This window comes from Thamnophis sirtalis, unplaced genomic scaffold (genome assembly GCF_051295495.1).
Source record: "Thamnophis sirtalis isolate CommonGarterSnake01/CBP01778 unplaced genomic scaffold, rThaSir2_p1.2 scaffold_4, whole genome shotgun sequence".
Classification (NCBI taxonomy): Eukaryota; Metazoa; Chordata; class Lepidosauria; order Squamata; family Natricidae; genus Thamnophis; species Thamnophis sirtalis.
In genome coordinates, this window is record NW_028261384.1 from 23233641 (window position 1) to 23257991 (window position 24351).

Below are 24351 nucleotides of genomic sequence, written 5' to 3' on the forward strand. Positions count from 1 at the left end.
AGGCCGTTAAAGACTGGATGAGAGCAAACAAGCTGATACTCAACCCAGACAAGACCGAGTGGCTGTTGTGTTTTCCTCCCAAAAATTTGACCAACATACCATCACTCAGGCTGGGGGGACAAAACTTACACCCCTCAGAAAGGGCCCGCAACTTGGGAGTCCTCCTGGACCCACAGCTGACTTTTGACCACCATCTCTCAGCTGTGACCAGGGGGGCATTTGCCCAGGTTCGCCTAGTGCGCCAGTTGCGGCCCTACCTGAATCGGGAGGCCCTCACAACAGTCACTCGAGCCCTTGTGATCTCCAGGCTGGAATACTGTAATGTGCTCTACATGGGGATGCCCTTGAAGAGCATCCGGAGACTTCAGCTAGTCCAGAATGCGGCCGCGCGAGTGATCATGGGCGCACCACGGTTCGCCCACATAACACCGATCCTCCGTGAGCTGCACTGGCTACCTGTTGATCTCCGGGTGCACTTCAAGGTCCTACTCACCACCTATAAAGCGCTCCATGGTAGTGGATCTGGCTATTTGAGAGACCGCCTTCTGCCAATTACCTCCCTGTGTCCCATCAGATCGCATAGAGTTGGCCTCCTCCGTATTCCATCCGCCAGTCAGTGCCGACTGGCGACTACTCGGAGGAGAGCCTTCTCTGTTGCGGCTCCGACACTATGGAACAATCTCCCCGTGGAGATTCGTACCCTCACCACCGTCCAGGCCTTCCGCACAGCCCTCAAGAACTGGCTAGCCCGTCAGGCCTGGGGATAAGTCTACTTTCGCCCCTCCTGAATGCCGAGTGAATGTTGAGTTTTACTGTTTAATTTACTTTTGTTCACATCTTTTTTTGTATTGTCCTACACTCCCTTTCCCCTTTTGATTGTAAGCCGCCCTGAGTCCCCTCAGGGAAAAGAGCGGCCTATAAATGTGCAATAAATACCAAAAAAATACCAAAAAAATACCTTTTGGACTGATTTGACCACAACAAATTATGAATGGATCATGTATTTTTGGAAGAAATTATTTGATAACAAGAAAGTAACAGAACTGAAATTGGTACAACTAACTGCTTAAACATTGAGGAAAGTTACAACTGTATATTGTCATATTATTCTTTAACTCACATAGTTAATACATCATAAGAAATGCTGAAGTAAAAGAAATAGAAAGTGGAAGTAAATATTTTTAGAAGATCTGAAGCATGGGCAGATTAAAGGTAATTAAAAAAAGCTCACAGAAAACAAGGCAGATCAATACTATCACAGTTAACAGAAGCATGAGCTTATAGGAACTCAAAGAAGAAACTATTGACAGACAACCTGGAAAAATGACATCCTTCAAAGATTTGGAAGCAACTGAACAAACAATGTCAAAAAGGAAGAATTTTTAAAATAAATTGGGGCTAGCCATACAAGTGGTATTTTATTACAATTTGATTTTATTAAGATTAATTGAAGTAGCAATTAAAAGAAAAAAGAATTAATTATAATATTTAATTTAAGTGCAACTCCACCTAATTTTTTTTATAAAGGATTTTACTTATCGTGCAAAAGTCAACTGAAGCTGATTAGAAAAAAAGTTGACCTTTCTCATTCAGCGTTCTGGGACACAGAGGCCAGACCCCAAGGGCATTGTTCCCTTTCATTATGGGCCTCTTGAGACCAATGTTTCTCAACTTTGACATGTTTAAGATGTGTGGACTGCAACTCCCAGAATTCCCCAGCCAGCAAAAATATTGCTCTAATAATATTTAGGGCAATATCTTATATCTTGTGCCAAGTGAATAAGCCGTGAGAATATTTACTGGTTTTGGCTTTTATCTGCATTTCAAACCACTATCAAAACTGTGGAACTGATCTGATTCATTTATATACCTACTCATGATGCAATTCTTGGACAGTTTATCCCAAGACAACAAACTAAATATTCAAAATATAGTCATTCAAAACAGCAACTATAGCCTAGATATATTTCAAAATCAATTTGCTTTTAGAAAGGAAAGCTCAAGTATTTATGTAAAAGGCTAACACAGGGGGGTTAAACTCACGTCATCACGGCAGTGTCATATAATGTATCAGGACTTTTCCCCCCTTTTGCTAAAATGGGCATGGGCATGGCCAGTGCATGACGCATTTGGCCCGTGGGCTAGGAGTTTGACAGACCTGGGCTAAGGCAATATCTCAACCTCAGCAACTTTAAGAAGTGGACTTCAACTCTCAGAATTCCCTAGCCAGCAATTGCTTTGGAAATTCTGAGAATCTGAGTCCACGTATCTTGAACTTGATGGAATTGAAAAACACCAAGGTAAGATGGTGGATGAAATTTGCAATACATAAACTTAATACATAGGATGCCAGGCTGGGGAAAGCTGTATTAGTTTAGCTAGAAAAAGAAAAAGAGATCTTCATATACGTCACACAAGCTCTATGATCAGGTGGAATTAAAAAAACAAGATGATCTAGTTGCTAAACGAAGTGGGTGTCCTATTAGCAATGCTGTCTTGAAGTTTTGATAAGGATATGGAACATTAGCTGCATGATAACTAAAATTTGGCTTGTTAGCAGCATCAAATCACTCTGACATTTATCTAGCTTGATAATGCTGCCTAGCAAAATTCAAACCTCTACTATTTGGTTATAAAATAAATAAACAAATCATGGTAATTGTAGATCCTCTGATCATCCTAGAGGCCTTTTTCATTTTAAGGCTAATAAGCATTCCATCTTTTTATGTAGTATTCTAATACTAATACAAAATACTATAAAATAATATTTTATTTTATGAATGTAAGGAAAAGTTTCAAGGTCAGTTTAGAAGAATTCATTATTTGGTAGCAACTAATTGAAGCCAGTTTAGTACAATGGTTAAGGCCATGAGTTCCAGTCCCACTCTAGGGACAAAGCTAGCAAGGTGACTTTAGGTCTCTCACTTTCTCACAGGTTCAGAAAGGAGGCAATGGCAAATCACTTTTGAAAAACCTTGTCAAGAAAACTGCAAGGACTTCTCCAGGCTCCCTCTGAGAGTTGGATGTGGAAGGTGGGGAAAAGCAGCTTATTACAAATCTACTGTTTAAACATTTCAAAATCCATTGCATCAGAAGAGCGTGTACAAGATAGTAGGGTACATCTGTATAGCAGCCTGTTGATCACAGAATGGGTGGATACCTACAAACCAACAGTTCACCCAAAGCCCAACTGATCAGTCTATAATTAAATTAGGAATTGAACTCCACACTTTCTCATATAGGCTATAAGTAATTTCTGGGATCTGCTGTTGCAAAGAATGAGCAAAGAATAAGGTAGGTTATCAATACCTACTGATCGTGATAGTTCCTCCAGGTTTATTGGACCCATTCTTTTCTTTATCATCGATTGGAAAACAAACGTGACCAAGGGCTCATGTTCTGTTTGTGAATGTTTTAGAGGCAACTCATCAGCCACTTGGTAAAACAGCTGCTGGATAGAAAATATTATCTGAAAATCAGGAGGCTTCTTAGAACTACCTACTATACTGAATGCCCAGACCTAATACTATTCTACACACTGTATTGGTCAGCCCATTTTTCATGTTCCCGATCAGCTGGGACTCGGGAGGCAGACAATAGAGGGGGGATGGGGCCAGTCAAGGGTGGTATTTACTGGTTCTCCAAATCACTCAAAATTTGCGCTACCGATTCTCCAAAACTGGTCAGAACCTGCTGAATACCACCTCTGATCTGAAGGGACAAAAATATCAACTTTTCTACCCATTATTCAGTTCTGCATCTATCCTGATGGAAAACAATTGTTCTGTAATGCAAAAATGAGAAAGATCCCTTTGTAGCACAGAATGAGAGGAAATGATCACAGGGATAATTTATCACATTTATATGCCATTCTCCTTCCAGCGACTCTCATCCCAGCACTATGCCACATCATCTTTGATGTGAAGAACCTTTTAATCTAATGACTTTTTAGCAAGACAGAAGAGTCTTACTTCAAGTGAAAACTCAAGTGGGTCAGTAAGTGGCATGTCAGTAAGTAGCATGTACTAGGGCAAACCAAGACCCACTTGACCCAACACCCAACCCAAACGGAAGAGTCCATTATCAAATTATGACCTACTTCATACATTTTACCTTTGCTGAGCTTTCCAATTGTCCAGCTTCATTTTCAGAATTTTATTGGCTGACCTAAACAATTATTTTCCATTTATACCTTCCCACTATGTTCCTGCTATTTCTGCTAGCCATTTTTCATAGTACAGAACAGAGGAAGAACTGCACAATTTCTTTGTACTATTGTGGTCTACTGTTATCTAGAGACTAATGTGATATCTAGATTTCAACTTCCAGAATTTTCAGAAATTGTCATGTTGCCAGTGAATCCAAAGAGTTCAACTCTAAATATCTGATTCCATCCAGGTTGGGGAAAGTTGGACTAGGAACACACAGAAGGAAATATTCTGGAATTGTCACCTGCTTTGATGGGCAACCTCTATATTTTTAAGAGAACAAAGATCATATTAGCCTGCCAAAGGTTCAAAATGGTTAGATCGGCTGGATTTTCCATTATTTCCTGGATTAGAGAAGAGTTTTAAGCTCTGTCAGGTGCATTTTCAGGCTTATGCTAACATTTTCATATCCTTTTGGATCTTCACAATGTAGGAAACCTTGCAATTATGTTATTAAATTTGGTAATATGATTGGTGGACATTTGAGGCCACAGAAATGAGCTCAGGGGCTATGTTTGATCTTTAAACCATAGGTTGCTGTTCCCTGGTCAACAATGTGGTCAAAAGCCATGAAATACAAATTTATGCAGCCCATAAGCAAAGCTCAAATATACACAAGAACTTCATAGCTATTACATAACAATTACAATTCATAGCTACAAGGTATTGACCCAGCATAATAAATTTGTTTTACAGAGCCTGGAAAAATGCCTTATCCAATTACTGGTGTTGTAAATGGCCACACTATTCTTTTATTGTAAACATTTGAACTTTACATAGATATCTCACTGACTGAAACACTTGTGCTTGATGGTCTCTTGGTAGAATTATGTAGCATTTGGTCTCTTGGTAGCATTTTTTTAAAGAATCTCAAAGGTAACACTAGGCATCCAGTGAATTGGGTATTATCCCATAAAACCTTCTTCCAAAATGAATCTCTTTGAGATCTTCAAGAATCTTTGCAGTATATTTGTACAAGCAATGGATTCAGGTTTTTCCTCTCTAAAAAAAGATCTCTTTTCTAGGATCTAGCTTATTTTCTATTTAGATCTTTTGATTCCTCAACCAGAACCTCATGTAAAATAGTATAAAATGGATATTGACTTGCAGAACATTAGAACGCTGAGTTCAGCCTGGGAATTTATTTTTAGAACAGACACTGGAGCTTACAAGCAAATAGAGAATATATAGGTATGCACACAGAGACAAAAACACACAATTTATATGCTGGCAAAGTGAGGAGAGAGAAAGAGAGGAGATAGGAGGTAGAGAGAGGGAGAGGGAGAGGGAGACAGAGAATTGTTATACTTAATAAGTTATGCTTAGGTCCTTATAACGTACACACACACACACACACACACACACACACACACACACACAATCAGAAATCATTGCTTTTCATTGCAAATTAACCAGATTTTTGCTACTTTCTGCCAAAGCACTTAAAACACATTTTAAAGAGAAATATCATTACTTCATGGAATTTCTTCATTTTAAAAACATAATAATTCAACATTTTAGCTTCCAATCACATAAAAGCTTATCCGTTTGCCCATCTTTATCTAGAAAGAAAATTCACTGGAAAAATACTACATATAGGGTCAGGCCACATAAACTCACACTTGGCAATCTGAGGGTTTAAAGCCACAAGCTGCATTAATTTATCAAAACATGGCTATTTTCTACAACGGAATACTTGTCTAAGAAAATCAAGCTCAATGCTTTGCTTTGAAAACCTGGCCTAGAATAAATCATTACTGACCTTTAAGCAGTGGTTGGTTGCTAAAATGTGAATAGCCAGGATTAAGTCCTGCCAAATTTATTTTACAGCTCAGGCTGAGATTTTGAAAAGAATCAGAAATGACTGCCGGGCACAGCAGAAATTGGATCAAAGCTTAACCTAAAATTACGGACCTGTGACCTAGAGGATGCTGGGAAATGTAATTCAACGTTAGAAAGTGGTTTGCCATGGCTGGAGTAGTTCTACAGATATAATTGAGCCTACAGGTTTATCCTTATATATATATTACATTTCTGAGATTACTGGTTATGTTTTAGTTTGGATTTTCCTTATGTGGAATTAACACTCAATGGATTTGAGATTTAAGCTTGAACAGTTTGCTCTCACACTTCAAAACCTACGATAAACCTAGAAAACTGTCATCTATGGTGTTAGAGATTTCAGCAAATGTACTTTGAAACTGCCAACAATCAATTTACATCGAATCTCCTAGATTAGGGATGGGCAATTGGTAACTCTCTAGATCTACAGTATCTTCAATAACACTTTATATAGTCTTAGAGTTATGTGAGAATGAGATACATCCTGTGTGAAATATTTGAAGGAAATCAATGAACCCTATAATATTCACTAAAATTATAATGAGAAAAGTAGATGACTTATCAATCATTTTAATGTTTGAGTTTTATTTTTGCATATGATTAACAGCCAACTACAATTCTGCTCACATTTAGAATGTCTGCTCTGATAATACCTGGTGCTCAACATAAGTTGTTGTCCTTCTAAGTCAAGGAATGTTGTGATGTTTGTTGACTTTTGTAAGTGGCAACATGACATTTGAGAGGAACTTCAACAACTCCAGGCCCAGAAACAAGATAGTGAGATCCAGTAGAATCCAAGACTTTGTTTGCTTATACCTAATTCACAGAATCTTGCTAAAGTAAAGTTATAACTTTATACATACATTTAGTCTTCTACTTATGACCACAATTCAGCCCAAAATTTCTGTTGCTAAGTGAGGCAGTTGTTAGGTGAGTTGTTAGTAATACTGTTGTTAAATGAACCTGGATTCCCCTTTGGCTTTTCTTGTTAAGTCACCACGTGAATCTGAGACACTGCAACCCTCATAAATATGAGTCAATTGCCAAACATCTGAATTTTAATCATGTGACCATAGGGATGCTGCAGTTGTCATAAGCGTGAAAACAGTCCTAGGTGACTTTTTCACTACTGTTGCAACTAAAGACGGTCATTAAATGAGCTCTTGTTGAGGACTAACTGTATATCCTGAGAGATTCTAGGGTTCGGTTACCCTGAATTTCTTCCCATTTTTCCATCCAGCTCTTAATGTACAGTCTCTTAATCTGGGCCTCTCCCTGGAAAATCTCTGTGTTGACAAAGCACTCCCCTGCTGCTCCTACTGGTGCAAATCCATCAGAGTCTTGGGCAAAATCCTCCTGCACAAAAAAATGGCATTTTCCTCTCCTGGTCTGTCCAGCTATAGCTTTATCAAGTAACCGGTTGGATAGTTGACCAAAATTATCAGTGGAAGGCAACTGAGAGATTAATTTTCTTCCTGTAGCCAGGGCCAGAACCTTACCAATAAGACTCAGGAATATAATGGCAGACAGAATAACAGAGTTAGATAGGACCTTGGAGGTCGTTTAGTCCAACCCCTCTTTATACCTTTCTGGTCACAGTGGTTAAGTGAATCCCTGAAGTTGTTAGTAACACAGTTCTTAAGTGAATCCCCATTAACTTTGCAAGTCAGAAGGTGACAAAAGTTATCACATGACCCCAGGACACCGCGATTGTCATAAATATGAGCCAGTTGCCAACCATCTGAATTTTGATCATGTGACCATAGGGATGCTGAAAGGGTAAAGGGGTCTCGGCCTATATTTGAGACAAATGGCTGTCCAGTCTCTTTTTAAAAGCCTCCATTGATGGAGCACCCACAACTTCTGAAGGCAAGCCGTTTCACTGATTTATTGTTCTTACTGTTAGGAAATTTCTCCTTAGATCTAGGGTGCTTCTCTCCTTGATTAATTTCCATCCATTGCTTCCTATTTTGCTTTCTGGTACTTTGGAAAATAGGTAGACTCCTTCTTCTTTATGGCAGCCCCTAAAATATTGTAATACTGCTATCATGTTGGCCCTAGTTCTTCCTTACACTCGACATACCCAATTCTTGCAACTGTTCTTCACTGTATGCCAAATTGCTGCTATAGACCTGACTGTGATAGAACATAGCATGATTATCCGGGAACTGTTTACTACCCCACCTCCACTGATCCAGCAGGATTTTGTTCCTCACAATATGCCAGTTTCAAGATGCAACCATGGTTAAATTTTAGCAGTGTGTGTGTGTGTGTGTGTGTCTGTGTCTGTGTGTGTCTGTGTGTGTGTTTCAAAAAAGAAACTTCTAATACCTTAAGTAAGCATGATCCATTATACACCAATATTTGAAAATGAAAAATAAAACCTAGTCTCATAAAACCTCTGAAGAACCTCTGAACTATGGAGAAACAAGGCATAAATAGAACAAATGAACTGCCTGGATACTTATGTGGAAACAATAAGAGAGATGAAAGGTCATTGGCAAATTGTACTCAATGAAGAAGTGGAAACGCTATGGGGCATATCATGAACTGGCCACTATATTAAGACATGTGGCGGATATAACTCGATCGCTCTCCTCACTCTGCAGTTTATCTTGTACTAATATTATTCTCTTCCTCTACTAAAACTGAGCAGATGTATTAACACTATTATCAGTGTGCATTTTAGAAAGGACAGCAGTCTTCACTAAAAATAAACATAATCAAGCAGAGTATAACACTGCAGGCTTATGAATTAGTATCCACCTGCAAAAGGAATCCCCAAGGACCATTTGGGACCATTTGCCATTATCTGTTCTGAAATCTATCTTGACAGTGAGATTATGCTAGTTTCTAACAGGCCTTCAGATATATTATATATATTCCTATAGCTAGAAATTTCCCACTAACTAAATCAGAGGAGCCTGTTATTATTATTATTTTTTAGATATTTTCTTTTTCTTATGCTTGGCTAATTTTACTAGCCAGGGAAACATAGCAAAGATTGAATATTTCTTTATGAAGATTTGTCAGATTCCTGTAGCTAAGATTTGTTAAATGTGAAGACTGAATATTATCGTACCTTCATTCATTCACGTATATAAAAAGCCTTGAATTATTTTCATTAAATTGAGCCAAAACAATTTTCATCTGGTGATATGAGAATGAGTAGCAATTCCTCGCCCTGAGAAAAGCATCCTAGATTCAAAGAAATGACCATAAGAGCCAAGAAAAAGTTTGGGCACTTTTAGTGGAGCAGTCTCAAAATTCCAAGTGTTTTTATCTGACTGGCTCACTCTACCCATTCACAAAGAGAAAGAGTTGGCCACAGTGGTCTACATCCTGGTGAACTCTCAGATGGATTATATAAAAGGTGGACCCTAAGACTGTCATTAAAGATACCCTGAAAACCTCCACTAGGAAAGCACTTTAAAAGGTTGGCAATGTTTTTCAACCTTAGTAACTCTAAGAAGTGTGAACTTCAACTCCCAGAATTTCTCAGCCAACCCTGGATTAAGACATACAAGTTATGTATTGATTAGCTTTGTATCCCTTTTGTGCTAGAGCTCAAACTGTGGCACTAAAGGAGCTCCTTCCAGTTTTATTGGATTATAATGATAACTCTTTGTGGACTGAGAGAGAAAGACTTACCCAGAAAATGGCCTTCTACAGTTGAGGATGGCTTTCCAATATGAGCCTAGATATTCATTAGGGAGATTATCTGTTTCCAGGCTAAGTCTAAATAATGCTGCTACCTTTAATACCCCAAATACTTAAGCAAAAGTACCCAAATAATGTCTCTTCAAATCACAACTCGTCCATCTTTTAAAAGCTATATAGGAAATTAAGTGCTTTTTCTTTATTGCGTGTCAATAAATGATAAAGTGAATAGCTTATACCTGTCCCATAGGGCAAGGTGCAACACATATGAAATAATTTAGTATTAAAGAATTTAGAGCCCCTGGATTTGAAGGGTCAGAATTTTTTTTAAAAAAAATCAAAACGACCCAGTTCTTGGTTTCATCTTCTTTTATTTCAGAATTCCAGCAATGCTTTGGACTTATTTTACTACTGCTTATTGTTAAACACCTGGGCATTATAAATCTTGCTTGATTTCTTGCCAATCAGACGTTCCTACCATTGCCCTTAAATGTGAACACAGCTTGTTCCCTTTGAAAAGAGAAAAATTAAAATAATAATTTAAAATGTGCAGCACATTTTGCTTTACATGTTGGAGCTCCGAGATAAGCTGGAAAGGATATCAAATGTTGGTGCCTTATTTATTGAAAGGTTACATCTCTCCTTCCAAGCAATGAAATGGGAAAGAGCAAATCAGGAAGAATTTTAATATGTCCCTAACAGATGGTGCACAGAGGCTTTTTTGAAAAGGAAAAATTCAATGCCACATTTTTTTAAAGGGTATAAAGATAAATATTTCATTTCTTTTACTCTTAAGAGAGTTACCAGAGGAATTTGGAGATGTTTTAAAGCATCATTATCATTCAGCTACATTGAGAAAGAGAAATTAAAAACCTATTTTTGAAGGCATCTGTGGTGATTAATAGTAATAATATAATGACACGGGAATCTTTTTCCCCCTTTGTTTTTAATCTTTCAATGGATCACAGTTGAATTTCTTTTGTTTTTATAGTAATTTAATTAAATCATAAAAAGAAAGAAGAAACATATACTAAAAAAATAGAAGAATAAAAAGAAAAAAATAGTGCAGAAAAGGTAAAATCAAAGAAAAAGAAAAAATAAGAAAATAATGAAGAAAAAAGAAAAATATTTAAAGAAATGGCTTTCCCTCTCATAAGAAGTATAAATAATTTTAGCAATTTATCAATTCTTTTAAGATTCAACAAATGACTCCTCCTCATATCTCATCTTCATCTATAAACAAATATTTAATATTAAAGTAATAAATATTTATAGTTCAGTCCTGGTTAGCAAAATTCTATTTACCAGAGATAATAATATACTGTAGCTATTTTAATCTTGATCAAATGAACCAACTTTATATTTTTACTTTTACTTTTAACAGTAATTATCTTTAGATGCTTCAAATACTGACCGAAAACTTGTTTGTTTGTTTTTTGAAAAAAAATATTATTTGCCCCTTCTCACAAAATTCTTCAAAACTTTAACAAGACTCTTTTGTAAATCCAATATACAAAAGTTATCCAGGTCACTATTTTGGTTTAATATTTTTGTACATTAAGACAGCAGGTTTCGTAAATATATTCAGTTTAGCATTTCTCTTCCATGTCGTTTGTGTAGCTTTTTATTTTTAAAGCCACTTTCAAATCGCTCTGTGTTTTGCCTGATAAAAACTGTTCCATAGCATCTTTTAAACATTCTGAGCATTCAATTCAGCTATAAGATTCAGCTGGTAAATATTCAGAGAAAATCATCCTACCTATTATTTATTTATTTATAAAAGTTATGCACCACTGACTCTGTTAATAGTGCTGGGTGGCTTACAAGGGAAAGGAAAACAAAGCTGACATCCATTAAGAGATAGAAAAATAATAACACCGCTACCAACAGCAGTAGCAAAATAGAAAATATAAAAGTTTGAACTATGGAACTAAATGGCCTTGCAAAAATAAATAAATCTGAGCTCACTCATAGATTGTAGTACTTCAGAAGGCAATAAGCATTCAATGAATTTTTTTTCCAACGTGGTCTAGCAGAAATCTGGGCAGAGCTTAAGCGCTATCCTGCCAACAATCCAAGGCTGTCACCAAAGCCACATTTTTCATTGAGACTAGCCCATTCTTATCAGCTGAATGTTTTTATCATTTTGGAATGGGCAAATGGCAAGTCTCCTTGCCACTGTCTGGTATTAGTGCTGGATGCCCAAAGACCACTAAATGCAGCCTTCCCCTTAAAGGGGATTGCAACTCTATCCAGAACAGAAATATGTTCTGAAACCTACATTCTGTCACTTTAAATCCTGAATTTAGTTTTATCTTATTCTCCTATATCCAGTTCCTTAAAGTCTAGATACCTACAAAGCTTGGGATGATTTCCAAAGACTGGAAATCAAGAGGTATAGTTGCGTATCATCAGTGTATGGATGATAATTCCAAATCTGACATCATTCCACCTGATATCTTTCCCAATGTAAATCTAAGTAATCTTATCTAAGAAAAATGGTGCAAACCAGGGGTGAAATTCAGCAGGTTCAACCTGTAGTGGAAATTTTAAATCATTCGGAGAACTGGCAAATACCACCTCTGGCTGGCCCCAGAGTCGGGTAGGAATGGAGATTTTGCAATATCCTTCCCCCAGGAGTGGGGAGGGAATAGGTATTTTGTAATACCCTTCCCCCAGATGTTAGAAGGGAATGGAGATTTTGCAATATCTGTCCCCCAAGAGTGAGAAGGGGTTGAGAAGGAACTGAAGATTTTTTCTGAAATCTGCAAGCAGATATAAGTTGATTAAAATAAACATTTCTGTATTGCATTGCAAATATGTTACCACACTTATCTAAGAAGCAGACTTTTAAATATGGAGGTAATAAGGAGAATGGAAGATATCAAAATGTTGTTGCTGCTGGAATGTTGGGTGTCACCTGCCAGTGAATTCACTGCCTAGAATTTTTGGAAATTTGTGCAACTATTATAAGGCAATCAAGGCAGAGGAAATGTATTTAAATCAGGGGTGAAATTCAGCAGGTTTTGGAGAACCAGTAGCAGAAATTTTGAGTAGTTTGGAGAACTAGCAAATACCACTTCTGGTTGGCCCCAGAGTGGGGTGGGAATGGAGATTTTGCAGTATCCTTCCCCTACCATGCCCACCAAGCCACACCCTCACAACCAGTAATAAAAAAAATGAATTTTACCACTGGTGCTAATTATTCAAAATGGAGCTCAGGTGACATATGAGCATTGGCCAGAATTTGGATTATCAGCCTAATGCCACTTTCATGGTTTATATGGACAGAATGCTCCTCCTGTGAGGCACACCAGTGAAATCTCCATTATGTCCAGCTGAATTTGTTTCTTAAGCTATTCTACTATGGCTTAGTCTCCCTTCACTGTTTAGAGCATGCATGGCCATGCTAAACTCTAAGCTACTGGGCATTCAGCAGCTCCTATGCCAAGCTTCCAAGGAGGCTATTGCTATTCTCTGCAACACTCATGCCGCTGATAGAGCGACAGTCAGCTTCAAGAAAACTTCTTCAAGAATAGTCTGAATAGAATCTATCAGCTTCTGTGGGCAAATTAATCTTGTGCATGTCCCTTTGCATTGGAGCAAACTTCACCAAGAATGGTAAAGCCTGTCTTTCTGTAATCCAGGGTTTGAGCAACCTGCAAGAGCATACTTGTGTCATTCCCCATCCTGCTTTTGTAAATTCCCAGAAATTGTGCCCTTGAGTTTCAATAGCAAACATTTCACAAATGACTGCATAATTTGCTATCACTGGAAAGAACAAAATGGTATATCGGTCATTTATAGATACAATATATCATCCTGCCTAATAGTAATGCCAGCACTGGAACAATTTTTTTTTTAAATGAGGTTGCTAGGAACAGACAGAGCATTTCCAAAATTCTTTCTAGAATATCTGTATGACAGCAATGCAGAATACTCACCATTTTTCTTTAAATATATATTTACTCACCTATTTAAGATCAGGTAGAACAAGATTAGTCTAAACAATGTAGCAATCTTAACATGATGGATTAAAAAAAAAACCTAAGTATATTTACCTTATTTGGTTCTTTGATGAGAGTCCACCAGGGATTCAGAAAGGTAATAATAACCAGAGTTTTTAATAGCACTTAAATAAGACTTATATACCACTTCTCAGTGCTTTACAGTCCTCTCTAAGCAGTTTACAAAGTCAGCATATTAGACTTATATACTGCTTATAGACTTATATACCGCTTCTCAGTGCTTTACAGTCCTCTCTAAGCAGTTTACAAAGTCAGCATATTTTCCCCAACAATGTGGGTCCTTTTGCCAAGAAAATTATATGAACAGGAGCTAAACCAAGTTTCATACTTGAATGGGAGACCATTAGAAATCCAAAGCTATGGGCTAGATTTGGTAGTTTAAAAAAAAATCCCAGAAGAATGGAATGGAAATCAAATCCATATGATTGCTATAAAAAAAATGATGTGGACTTCTCTAGGTTATGAATTAAGCTTGACTTGAGGTGGTGTGCCAATCTATTAGTCTTACCAGGCAAATCAGCAATATAAGCTAAGAAAATGATATTCTTACTTTATTCTAAAGTTACAGTACAAATGCCGTGCAATCTGAAAGAATAAATTCCCTGAGAAATTAGGGAGGGTCTCTTTTGAGCTTCTTGCCTTGCCTAGCACCCAGCTGTGTGCTATGATCTTTTTTTTATCTGGCTGTTCTCTAGATAGCATCTCTTCTCCCCATCCCCCAAGGTCTTCTCCACATACCATTATACGATCTTAAAGCCAGATTAATAAGATTTCCAGGACTTATCAGAAGCATGGCTATCTCTGCTTCACAGTTCATAAATATATAATAGGCTAATTTAGAGCTTCATGTGTATTATGTCCACTGGCAAGAAAGAAAATAGAGACAAGGAAAGACAAGTTTGCTTCCCGTCCCTCCCTGGCCAGCTCCATTGACCAGTGACTTTGAAGGCAACAAATAAATCCTTCTGAGAATTGTGGATAAAAAGTAAGAATATCAGTATTCAAGACAAGTGTAACCATTGTAGACTAATTTAACCCAGCAGAGATAATTCAGAAGAGATCCAGTGGAAAGGGCAACCTAAGTGTCCCATCAGCTAGGGCAGTGATGTCAAATCTTTTTGGCAATGAATGGGCCATGACAAGGAAAAGGAGCTGCCCAGGGAGTTGTGCATATTGAAAAATGAACTTCTGGTTTTCAGCATGTGCATGCACACCAGCCAGCAAATCTTTCAGTTACTGCCGTGCATGTACATGTGAAAATCAGCTGGTGGGCACGCATGCTCATGTCAGAAAACAGAAGACCAGCTCTTCCAGTTTCTGGCACTGTTGCACACACAAAGGCCAGTTGATTTTTGCATGTGCATGAGAAACCCGGAAGAGGAACATGGCTCCACGTGTCACTTCGGACATGCATGCCATAGGTTTGCCATCACGGAGCTAGGGGCTTCATTTGGCAGGTCCTGGGCAGGAGGCAGAAGGCCTTTTCTGCTTCCACTTTATGGAACACTCTTCCCCTTGAAGTGAGGTTGCCTTCATCCCTTTTATTTTTATGGAATTCCTTTAAGACCTGGTTATGTTGTTAGGTTTCCGGACCTCAAGGAACTGATGAAATATTAAGATGGCCCCAGTGTAACTAACATCTACTCTTTGCCTAATATTTTTTAATGTTTATTTTTGTGCCTTTGATAAGTTTAAAAGTTTTTTAATAATAATAAAGTATTCATATTAAGACTTATTTGAATATATTGTTTTCAGCTGTGTTAAACCCCACCCAGAATAACTTGTTTATGAGATAGGCAGCTATGTAAACATGACAAATACATAAATAAAATCAGCTATTTGGCCATGAACAAACCTAACCGTAACCATTTCTGCAGAAGTTATTATGAAATAAATGAAAACAGAAAACAAACTGCAATTTTCCAGTGACTTATCTTTCTGTAGAAAACTACAATGTGAATCTTGGGGTGCTAATGAGTCCGCCCATTCACACTTATCAGGTTCCCTTCCTTACTTGATACATTGAGTTTTAAAGAAATAGTCTGCAGAAATGGTTACAACTTAGGTTCCTGCAGGGCCAAATGGCTGATTTTAAAGAAATAGTTTTTGAATGGGAAGACCACATGTTAGCAGTCAAAGTGCCACCACCTCCAATGTTATTTTTATTTCCAGGAATTCTCCTGGAACCAAAAAGGTCCCATGGGGAGAAGCCTAAGATAAGTATTGCAAAGAGCAATAGGACATCAAGTAATAATTCTACTGAACTAGGCTGTTCAGGTCAACCAGACTGTGAATGGGCCAGTCCTGACTATCAGGGTGGCATCCTACCAGTTTAACAACTGGTTCACTTCGCACATGCTTTGTGCACATGTGCTTCACTCACATGTACACAGTTGTCAGGAAGACAGCTGAGGCGCAGCAATCCACTCTGCCACGCCAATCAGCTGGGCTCAAAAACAAGGAAATAAAGGTAAGTATAACCCAGGGGCGGGCAGGGGGGGACACCTGAAGGATGGAGCAAACCAGTTCAGTCTCAGCAGATCTTCAGAGCTAGTGGTATGCCAAAACTGGGCCAAACCAGTAGAATCCCACCCCTGCTGCCTGCCAATATTTTAGGAAAGTACCCATGACATCAAAAATCCCTTTTTAAAAATTGATTGCCTTGTGTGCCCACAGCACAGAGGCGAGTTCCGGTTCTTTTGGTGGCGCCATAGGTGATGCCATCTTTTTTTTTTTTTGCTTCTGCACATGCTCAGAAGCAATTTATCATTCATTAAAAAAAACTTTGGGTAAAGATTCTGGATGAATTAGTGTACTGAATACCATCAGACCCACTAATAATACTAGTGCATTAGCTGATCCTTAAAATGGACAACATCAATTCAATTAATTCAGTTAATAATGATCAAATAAGAGCAAGGTCCCCTGGCCTCTCTGATCTCCTTAAAGGAGCCCTTGAAGATTGAGAACCTTTGCAGTCATAGAAGTCAAGAAAGGTCCACCCCATTCCAAGGTTGTGTTGATCTTTAGTCTATTAAGACAGATACATTATTACATGAATTTGTCATGAATTGGAAAGTCAATGTACAAAGCATTTTTTTCTTCCTGGGAAAATCATGGTGTCTAAGGCCTCTTCTATACATTTGGAAATGATGCCACAACTGTCTATTCTATGGCTTTGCAACTCTATATATAATTCAGCTAAATGAGTACTGCAAGGATTTTTTTGAAGCATTAAAGCTGAAGCTTCAGAACAGGCAATTTATCCTTGGTGGGAACTCATATCAGATTCTTGCTTTTCAGCTCCACCTGCCACATTTTTCTGAAGCTTAAATTAATGGAAGTGGACACCATATGGTCTTGCCACTTTGCCACTAGGCTTCTTAAATGAGAGGTGACCAGATGGTTCTTTCCCTCCTCCACCAGCCATTTCACCATAAAAACAAACTTCGACATGGATGGATGGATGGATGGATGGATGGATGGATGGATGGATGGATGGCAGTGTTTGTGCTTGGTCAGCTGTCAGGATGCTGTTCAGCTCATGAAAAATCCCAAATATTGAGAAAATAAGACTCTTGCAGGATGCCAAAGAAATGTTTCTGGGATAATTTGATGAAGCTACTGATTATGCCCTATAGGAGACTTTTAAAATGTTTTTGCATCATCAATCTTTAATTCTGTTTCTCCTCATAATTTCAGATGCATTATAAAATTATTGATGAATCTTTCCTACCATTGCAAACTACTGTTAATGTGAGTGGTTGTGAAAACAAAAATGTTTGCAACATTGCTGCAAAATTAAGAAAAAAATGTTTCTCAAATTAGAAAAATTCTGCAAACATAGTTCATGCATATGTTAGCATTCTTGAAGAGTATCCCTCCAAGAAAACAAGAACAGTGTTAAAATTTCTCAGCTATTTTTTTCAGATAACATCTCTGAGTTAAGAGAAAGAAACAATGTGTTGATTAACTGTGGTGTGGCAGAGATTAAACTCTGTAACTAGAAAATATTTTGCAGTTGTTACCACAATGACCTCTACTGGGCAGTTGGTCTGTACGTATTGCATTAACAAACTTTATAAGGCTGGATTACTATTCAAACCACCATAGCCAATATTGTTATTTTAAGAATGAAACTATTATTAGTAATAGTTATATACAAAACATCCATGGAATTCCACAGCACGTGGCTAGACTTTAATCGGGATATACCCAAGCAAAGAAATATCAGAAGTGGAGCATCTTCAGAAATAATGATTGAGCAGTAATCGACCCACTCCTTTCATAATGGTATAATTTATTTGACATTCATAAAGATTCAGCAAAATGTAGCTTTGCAATTGGATGTACTTATTTTCTCATTCAAATTGAAGGATCTCTTATGGTGATGCTTCCCGGGTTATGACTTATTGACAAAAATAGCAAGAAGCCAAAGAAAGCCTCAATGCAATTTAGAAGAAAAGGAAGGAAGGGAAGGGAGGGAGGGAGGGAGTTATAAGGGTGCTTTAATCTGGATTCTTGCATGGTGCAGAAGATAGGACATAAGGGCCTATATGCTCCTTTGAAATACCACATTTGTATAATTCCCAGCCTTTCATAAAAATAGGCTACCCCCAAATAACCCACATGAAATGTTCGAAAGTTATTTGGATGCCTTTATTATGATACTGGAGTAAAAGTACTACAGAGTGTGCGTGGTGTTTCTCAAATCCCTCTGGAATCTTTATTTTAAAAAAAACCTATTTAAAGCTTTTCTTTAAAGAGGCTTCTATTTCAATAGGCCTGAGCAAATATGCAGGACATCATCATAGGTTTGGGTAAATATTATTGATTATATACTACATAAGCAAACATAATCCTTCACCCTTACCAAAGCAACATACCTCTGGAGGAAAGCCTCTACAAATAATGTGTGTGTGTGTGTGTGTGTGTGTGTGTGTGTGTGTGTGTGTGTGTGTGTGTACGTACGTACATATACACATACATACACAGTCCATGCAAAATCTCTGAGCATCTGCAACAATGAAGGAAAAAGGGCAGAAACCAGCAGAAGGGCCTAAAGGAGCTGAAATATTAGAACACTTAGAGGTAGCTCCCAGATGAATTTCAGATGTAAGGATATGCTTGTGTGCCTAAACAGCTTTCTATAAACAGGAAGAAAGGTTTCCTTTCCTAGTTGAAATGCCTGACCAATTGAAAGCTGGGGAATGACCAGACCTGACAAAGCCTGTTGTTTGCAGCTCAATATCATAGGTGTTTTCACACAATATATTCAATCAGGTCGTGTGGTTAATTTATGGCCCCTGTATTATGCAAGCCCAAAAATGAATTAGTTCAGTAACAAGGTTGATCATTTTGCATAAATTTAGCTAATATATACCTCTACCAATACATTTTTTGCTGCTGGATATTTCTATGGGCCCCATGAACAGATATTTGAAAATGTAAATACCAAGGTTACAAATTGGGCAGAGGGGGAGTTAGTTTAAACTGTGTAAGACTGGGCAAAAGCATTTACTGCTGATGCCCTAATCCAGATTGAGTTAACTATTACTGTGATCACAATATCAGATCTTTGAGATCTCCAAGTAAAGCTGATTTAAAATTCCCAACATCTCACATCACAGGCTATGCTGTTTGGGCTTTTTCAAAATTGCTATGGGACAACATTGGGAGACCCCAAATTTCCCACCCCTATTATAGAACAACTCCATAAACAATGTGAGATTTACTTTAGGGAACTAAACTGAGTGTCATCTTATTGTAACTAGTGACTCAGGCCAGCTTGGATTAACTTCAGCAAGTTTTAGAGTTTATGGAATTTAGCCCAATAAACTTAGCTAGAGCACAACTCTGGCATTTTACTTCTGCTTACAGCAAGAGAATTCAGCTGCTGATTGCACACTGACTGCAACTTCAACCTATCTTGAGAAATCATATACTTCTGTTTCAATTTTTCTTAAGCTTTCCACGCCTAATTATATGGGCTTTTCTCTGCCATAGTAATCCCACATCAGAGTCCATGGAAAAAACACCAAAGGACTTTCAACCCTTGAGAGTGTGCTGCTAACTTCAAACTGGGAAATTTTTTTTTCTTAAAGGAAGTCTCTTTTTAAAAATGAGATGTTTTGCATTAGGAAGTACAATTTGTATATTACAAATATACCTATGCCTATGAATCTTTTTTTACTAGTTTCATGGAATTTATACCTTGCCATGTATGTGTAGGATTGTACTACAGATTGCTAAAGTAATATCATCTACACGCTAAGACTAAGGAAGATAGGCATCTGTTTGTTCATATTTGCTATTCTTTACTTCTGTTCACTGAATTAATTGTAAGTGAAGATACTGCTAATTCAGATGCCCTTTTAAAGATCAATATTCTAATAAAATTCATAACTCCTACCTGAATTCAGGAGGGAGATTTGGCTGCAACCCATAAAAAGCAGCAGACAATGTGACTAGCCAGGTAGGTTTGTAATTTCCATCTTCACACTCCAGGTATGGGGAAGACCACTTGATATGACTTTTCTCTGCAGGGTGATGACCATTTCTTTTTTTCAAGCTGCCTTCCTGGGCCTTAGAGCCAGGATTTGAGGTCTTCCGATGTTGATGTGGCCTCCACTTGCGTTTCAGACTATGGAACCACTCAGTTTCACTAGACACATTGGCCAACTGATGAGCCACTGAAGATAAGTCCTGCAGCAGGATCTGGCTATTCTGCCGACTGGCTTGGAGAAAGATCTGAGGGACAGAGGACAAGGGCTCTAGGCTGAAGGTGATGGCAGCCTTGGAGATGTTGGGATCTCCTTCCAGCAGGCTTCGGATCAAAACTTGGTACCATTCAATGTCTTCCTGCAAGTTCTGTTCACGGGATTTATTGCTCTGCAGAATCATGTTGAGAAAGTTGATTGTCTGGAGGAGAGTATCCAGAGCTCCGTGCAATGAGGGGTGTGAGGCCAAGCGAGACTTTCCAGCCAAGCTAGTCAACTCATAGCGCCCAGAGCAGTTGGCCTGCTTCAGTTCCCAAGAGTCACCAGTATACAGGAATGAAGCCACGTTTTGAGGGATCTCCTGGGACAGTCTCTGGGCCAAGACTAGGTTCTCTTCCCTTGATCTGCTCCAAGAAGAGAAAGCAACACCCACCTTCTTGCCATGATTATAAACAGATGGCTTCTCCTTCATTGCTTTCCCTTTGCCAGGCTCCATTGGTCCTTGATTGGCATCAATCATATACCCCAAGTGAGCAAGGAGTAAGATGGGAAGAAGCCACAGCAGATCCATCTTTTCCACTCAGCTAAGGAAAACGTCTTGCCTCAAGTTCCCAACCCACTTCCAATTTGTTTTAAGAATGTGAGTACTTCAACAGCGGTGGCAAAAAAGACAAAAAAGCAAAATTCGTGGAGTAGGATGCTCCAAGTGAACTTGGGGGTTGGGGTGGGGGGGAGAGATGGTGGTGGGGGAAAGAATCTGAATCACCTGTAGAAACGGTCCAGCGAGCTTTCTCCGGTGGGGCAAGTTCTGGCAATTATGCAGGCGGCGCCTGGCTCAGAGACCAGGTTACATCGCGCCTGGCTACAGGGAGAAGCTACCGTTGGCCCGCTTATGTCTTTATACACCCCATCCGCCGCTGACAACGCTTTCAGAAGGTATTTTAAAGACCTGCTTCGCGGTCCTCCTCTCGCTGCCGCCGCTGCTCCATTCTCGATCAAGCGGCGCGTCCTCCCGCTTCGCTACCCAGCCGCGCGAAGCATCCAGACTGGCTCTCGCCGTCTCCGGGCATCGCTCCCTAAGGGGACAGGAGAAATCTGCGGTTCGTGCACCGGGCAGCCGAGAAGGAGAGGGATGGAGCGAGAGTGGCAGGGCCGTGCGGGACTTCTGGGAGGGGATGTTTTTCGGGGGCAGATGCCCGCTGACCGGAGCGCCGGGCTTTCCCAGCTCAGCCTCAACTCCCCCTCCTTCCTCGCCTGTTAACTAGACAGCTCTGCCCCACATGGCCAATCCCTTCTTACCTCCCCTCCCTTCCGCAACTCGCCCTTATAGGTGAGCTCCGAATGCCTTGAGCGCTCTATGGCCGCCTCGGCTGTCAATCACGAGGCAGCCACTAGGTGTGCAGAAGGGAGCTGTCCAGTGCTGAATCTCTGGGAGGAGGAAGGGAGAAACAGGGGCTTCATGTCACCTTGCAGGCGCTGCCTTAGAAAGAATATCGGCGGTTTGGCTTGGATTTGTTTGAGATGGTTACCAGGAAAGACTTGGAGAGAATTGGCAGCCAGGAGAATAGGCGAAGAATCCTATTATCCGCCCGGTTTTAGGCTTGAGTAATAAGGCATAAAAAGGATGAACACAGAGTCCTAAGTTAATTTTTCATATACTGATGTCCCAGAAAACAGTGATTAGGATTACTGCTCTTTGTATATGTTTAAAGATGACATTAATGAATTAATTAATTAAGAAACCAGGTATAGATAATCAGAGACCAGGAAAACAGAGACATCTACTGGCTGAAGTTTTAAAACTTTTTACAAGATAATAAAGGGGGCAGAGAAATAAAATAACGTTGAATAAAAACGTATATTGAGTTTCAGAGAAAATGTTCAGACTTCCCTTCCTTTCTTCTTCTAAATACTCGGATGGTGTGTAATGAATGCTGTTATTTCCACCTACTGTTTTACTGAAAGCAGACAAAGCCTTATGGGAGTGACAGAGAAAGAGTGGTTCATCTCCCCAGAGGGAGAAAATGGGACTACAGCCAGCCTATGAATGCAGGTTTGTGATCCTGTAATATGTTTTTAAATATCTAAAACTTCTACATCTTTTAGGCATGCACTTATTTGACTGTTATGTGTTACAAATATGGTGTGTTTTGATCTCAAACTCTCACTGTTAGTATCTGAAAAATGTGGATTTGTGTCCCCTTCTAATAGTTAGTTAAAGAGATGAGTTTGAAGAAAGAATGCAGTAGTTATCAAAACATGAGTTAAGTCTGGGAATAGAAGAAAACATTGGAAATGTGTAGTGAGTTCACCTGAATTCTTTTTGATGAAATGGGATGGAGGAAAATATGAAAAGTTTTCAAGATTCTATTATTGTAACCTATATCAATAAAGTACAATTCCATTTATATTTGCATATGTTTCCTGTCTTGGCTACTTCAAAGGGCTGATGGCTATTTTAGTTCAATGGTTCTTAGAGTCATTCAATTTCACATGCATTTTTAAAAAAATCTTCTGACTTAATTTTTCATCCTTTCACTGCTTGAGCTACTTTCTGATATTAAAATCTGCAAATATTGCAGATTTTGAGTCTCTGTTTATATTGGTTACTTGCTCTAATGTCATTAAGAGATTTGCCATCCATCCATGACCTATATAACTTTCAGCATGTTTCCAGATATTATTCAAGTATCATGAGCAACATATATCACTACTGTATTAGAATTGAAATTTGTTGAATATCTGGATGTCTTAATCCATTACAGGGAAGGGGGAGGGAGGAAGGGACGAGAAGGGAGGGGGAGGGAGAAGAGAAGGATATGGAGAGGGAGCGGAGGGGAAAGTGGAGGGGAAGGGAAGGGATGTTCTCCTTTGTCTGTATGCAGTATAATTTAGCCTATTTTCATATTCTAGTATAATACAGTGTTTCTTAATCTTGGCAGCTTGAAGGTATGTGGACCATTTCCCAGACTTCCTTAACGAGCATGGGATAGCATCTTCATCTTGTAACTTTGTTGATGATGATGATGTTATCCATTCTGTTGAGTCCAATTCTTAATGATTCTATGGATCAGGTCTCTCCACATCTTCTAATCTTGCACTATTTCCTTGAGTTTGTCTAAGGTGTGGCTGGTGTCAGCTTTGATAGTGTCTAGCCATTGTGTTCTTTGATGGTCTGATTTCCTTCTTGACAGCTTGGTTTCTTTCTTATAACTTTCTAAGTGTGTAACATTCAATGCAAATGGACTGGAAAATCACAAATACTTGTTCTCATACAGAAAGAAGGGAAAACAAATGCAATCTGGACAAAAAATAATAATATCCAGTGCAATGTTGCTTTTCAAATTAACTTCCTTGAATGCTTTCCTTAGCTTCACTGTTTCAGATAAGTGAGGGTTCTTGATTAAGAGGATGTGCAGCCAAATTTTAAAGCAAGTGAATGCAATCTGTACCCAGCAGACCACATGCAGTTCTGCAGTGCTCCTGAGTATAACCAATATTATTGAAATTGTCTCTTGTTCACACATTATAAAATACCATTATTATATTTGATTTAGACCTTGAAGAATTAGATTTAAGCAAAGGATGTAAACGTCCAGACAAAGGAAGACAGAATGATCATTTCCCATTCAGTTTATATTTCTACTTCTCTTCCCCACTCTCTCTCCAATACATCAAAGGTAGCAACTGTATTATCCCATAGTTGCAGTCCCCTGAATTAAATTTCCCAGGTATTATCCTCATTTACAGCAAACTCTTCTTTTCCCAAGATATTATTTCATTCCACTTTCTGTTCATTAAGATTCATTACTATACTGTAATGGTCAGGATGAACTGATATGAGAGGGGGGGGGAAACCTCTTTGCATTATTTCATCCACTTCTTGATTCTCCC

The 24351-nt window shown here is 38.7% G+C and overlaps 1 protein-coding gene across 1 annotated transcript in view; it reads right to left on the reverse strand.

The window, feature by feature from the left end:
- GPR158 (G protein-coupled receptor 158) overlaps positions 1-21686 on the reverse strand; it is a 149186-nt gene extending 127500 nt beyond the window's left edge. Inside the window, exon 1 of the mRNA XM_014053058.2 lies at positions 20151-21686. Within this exon, the coding sequence (XP_013908533.2) occupies positions 20151-21028 (878 nt within the window). The 5' untranslated portion in view covers positions 21029-21686. The remainder of the gene's footprint in view (positions 1-20150) is intronic.
- Between the last annotated feature and the right edge of the window lie 2665 nt (positions 21687-24351).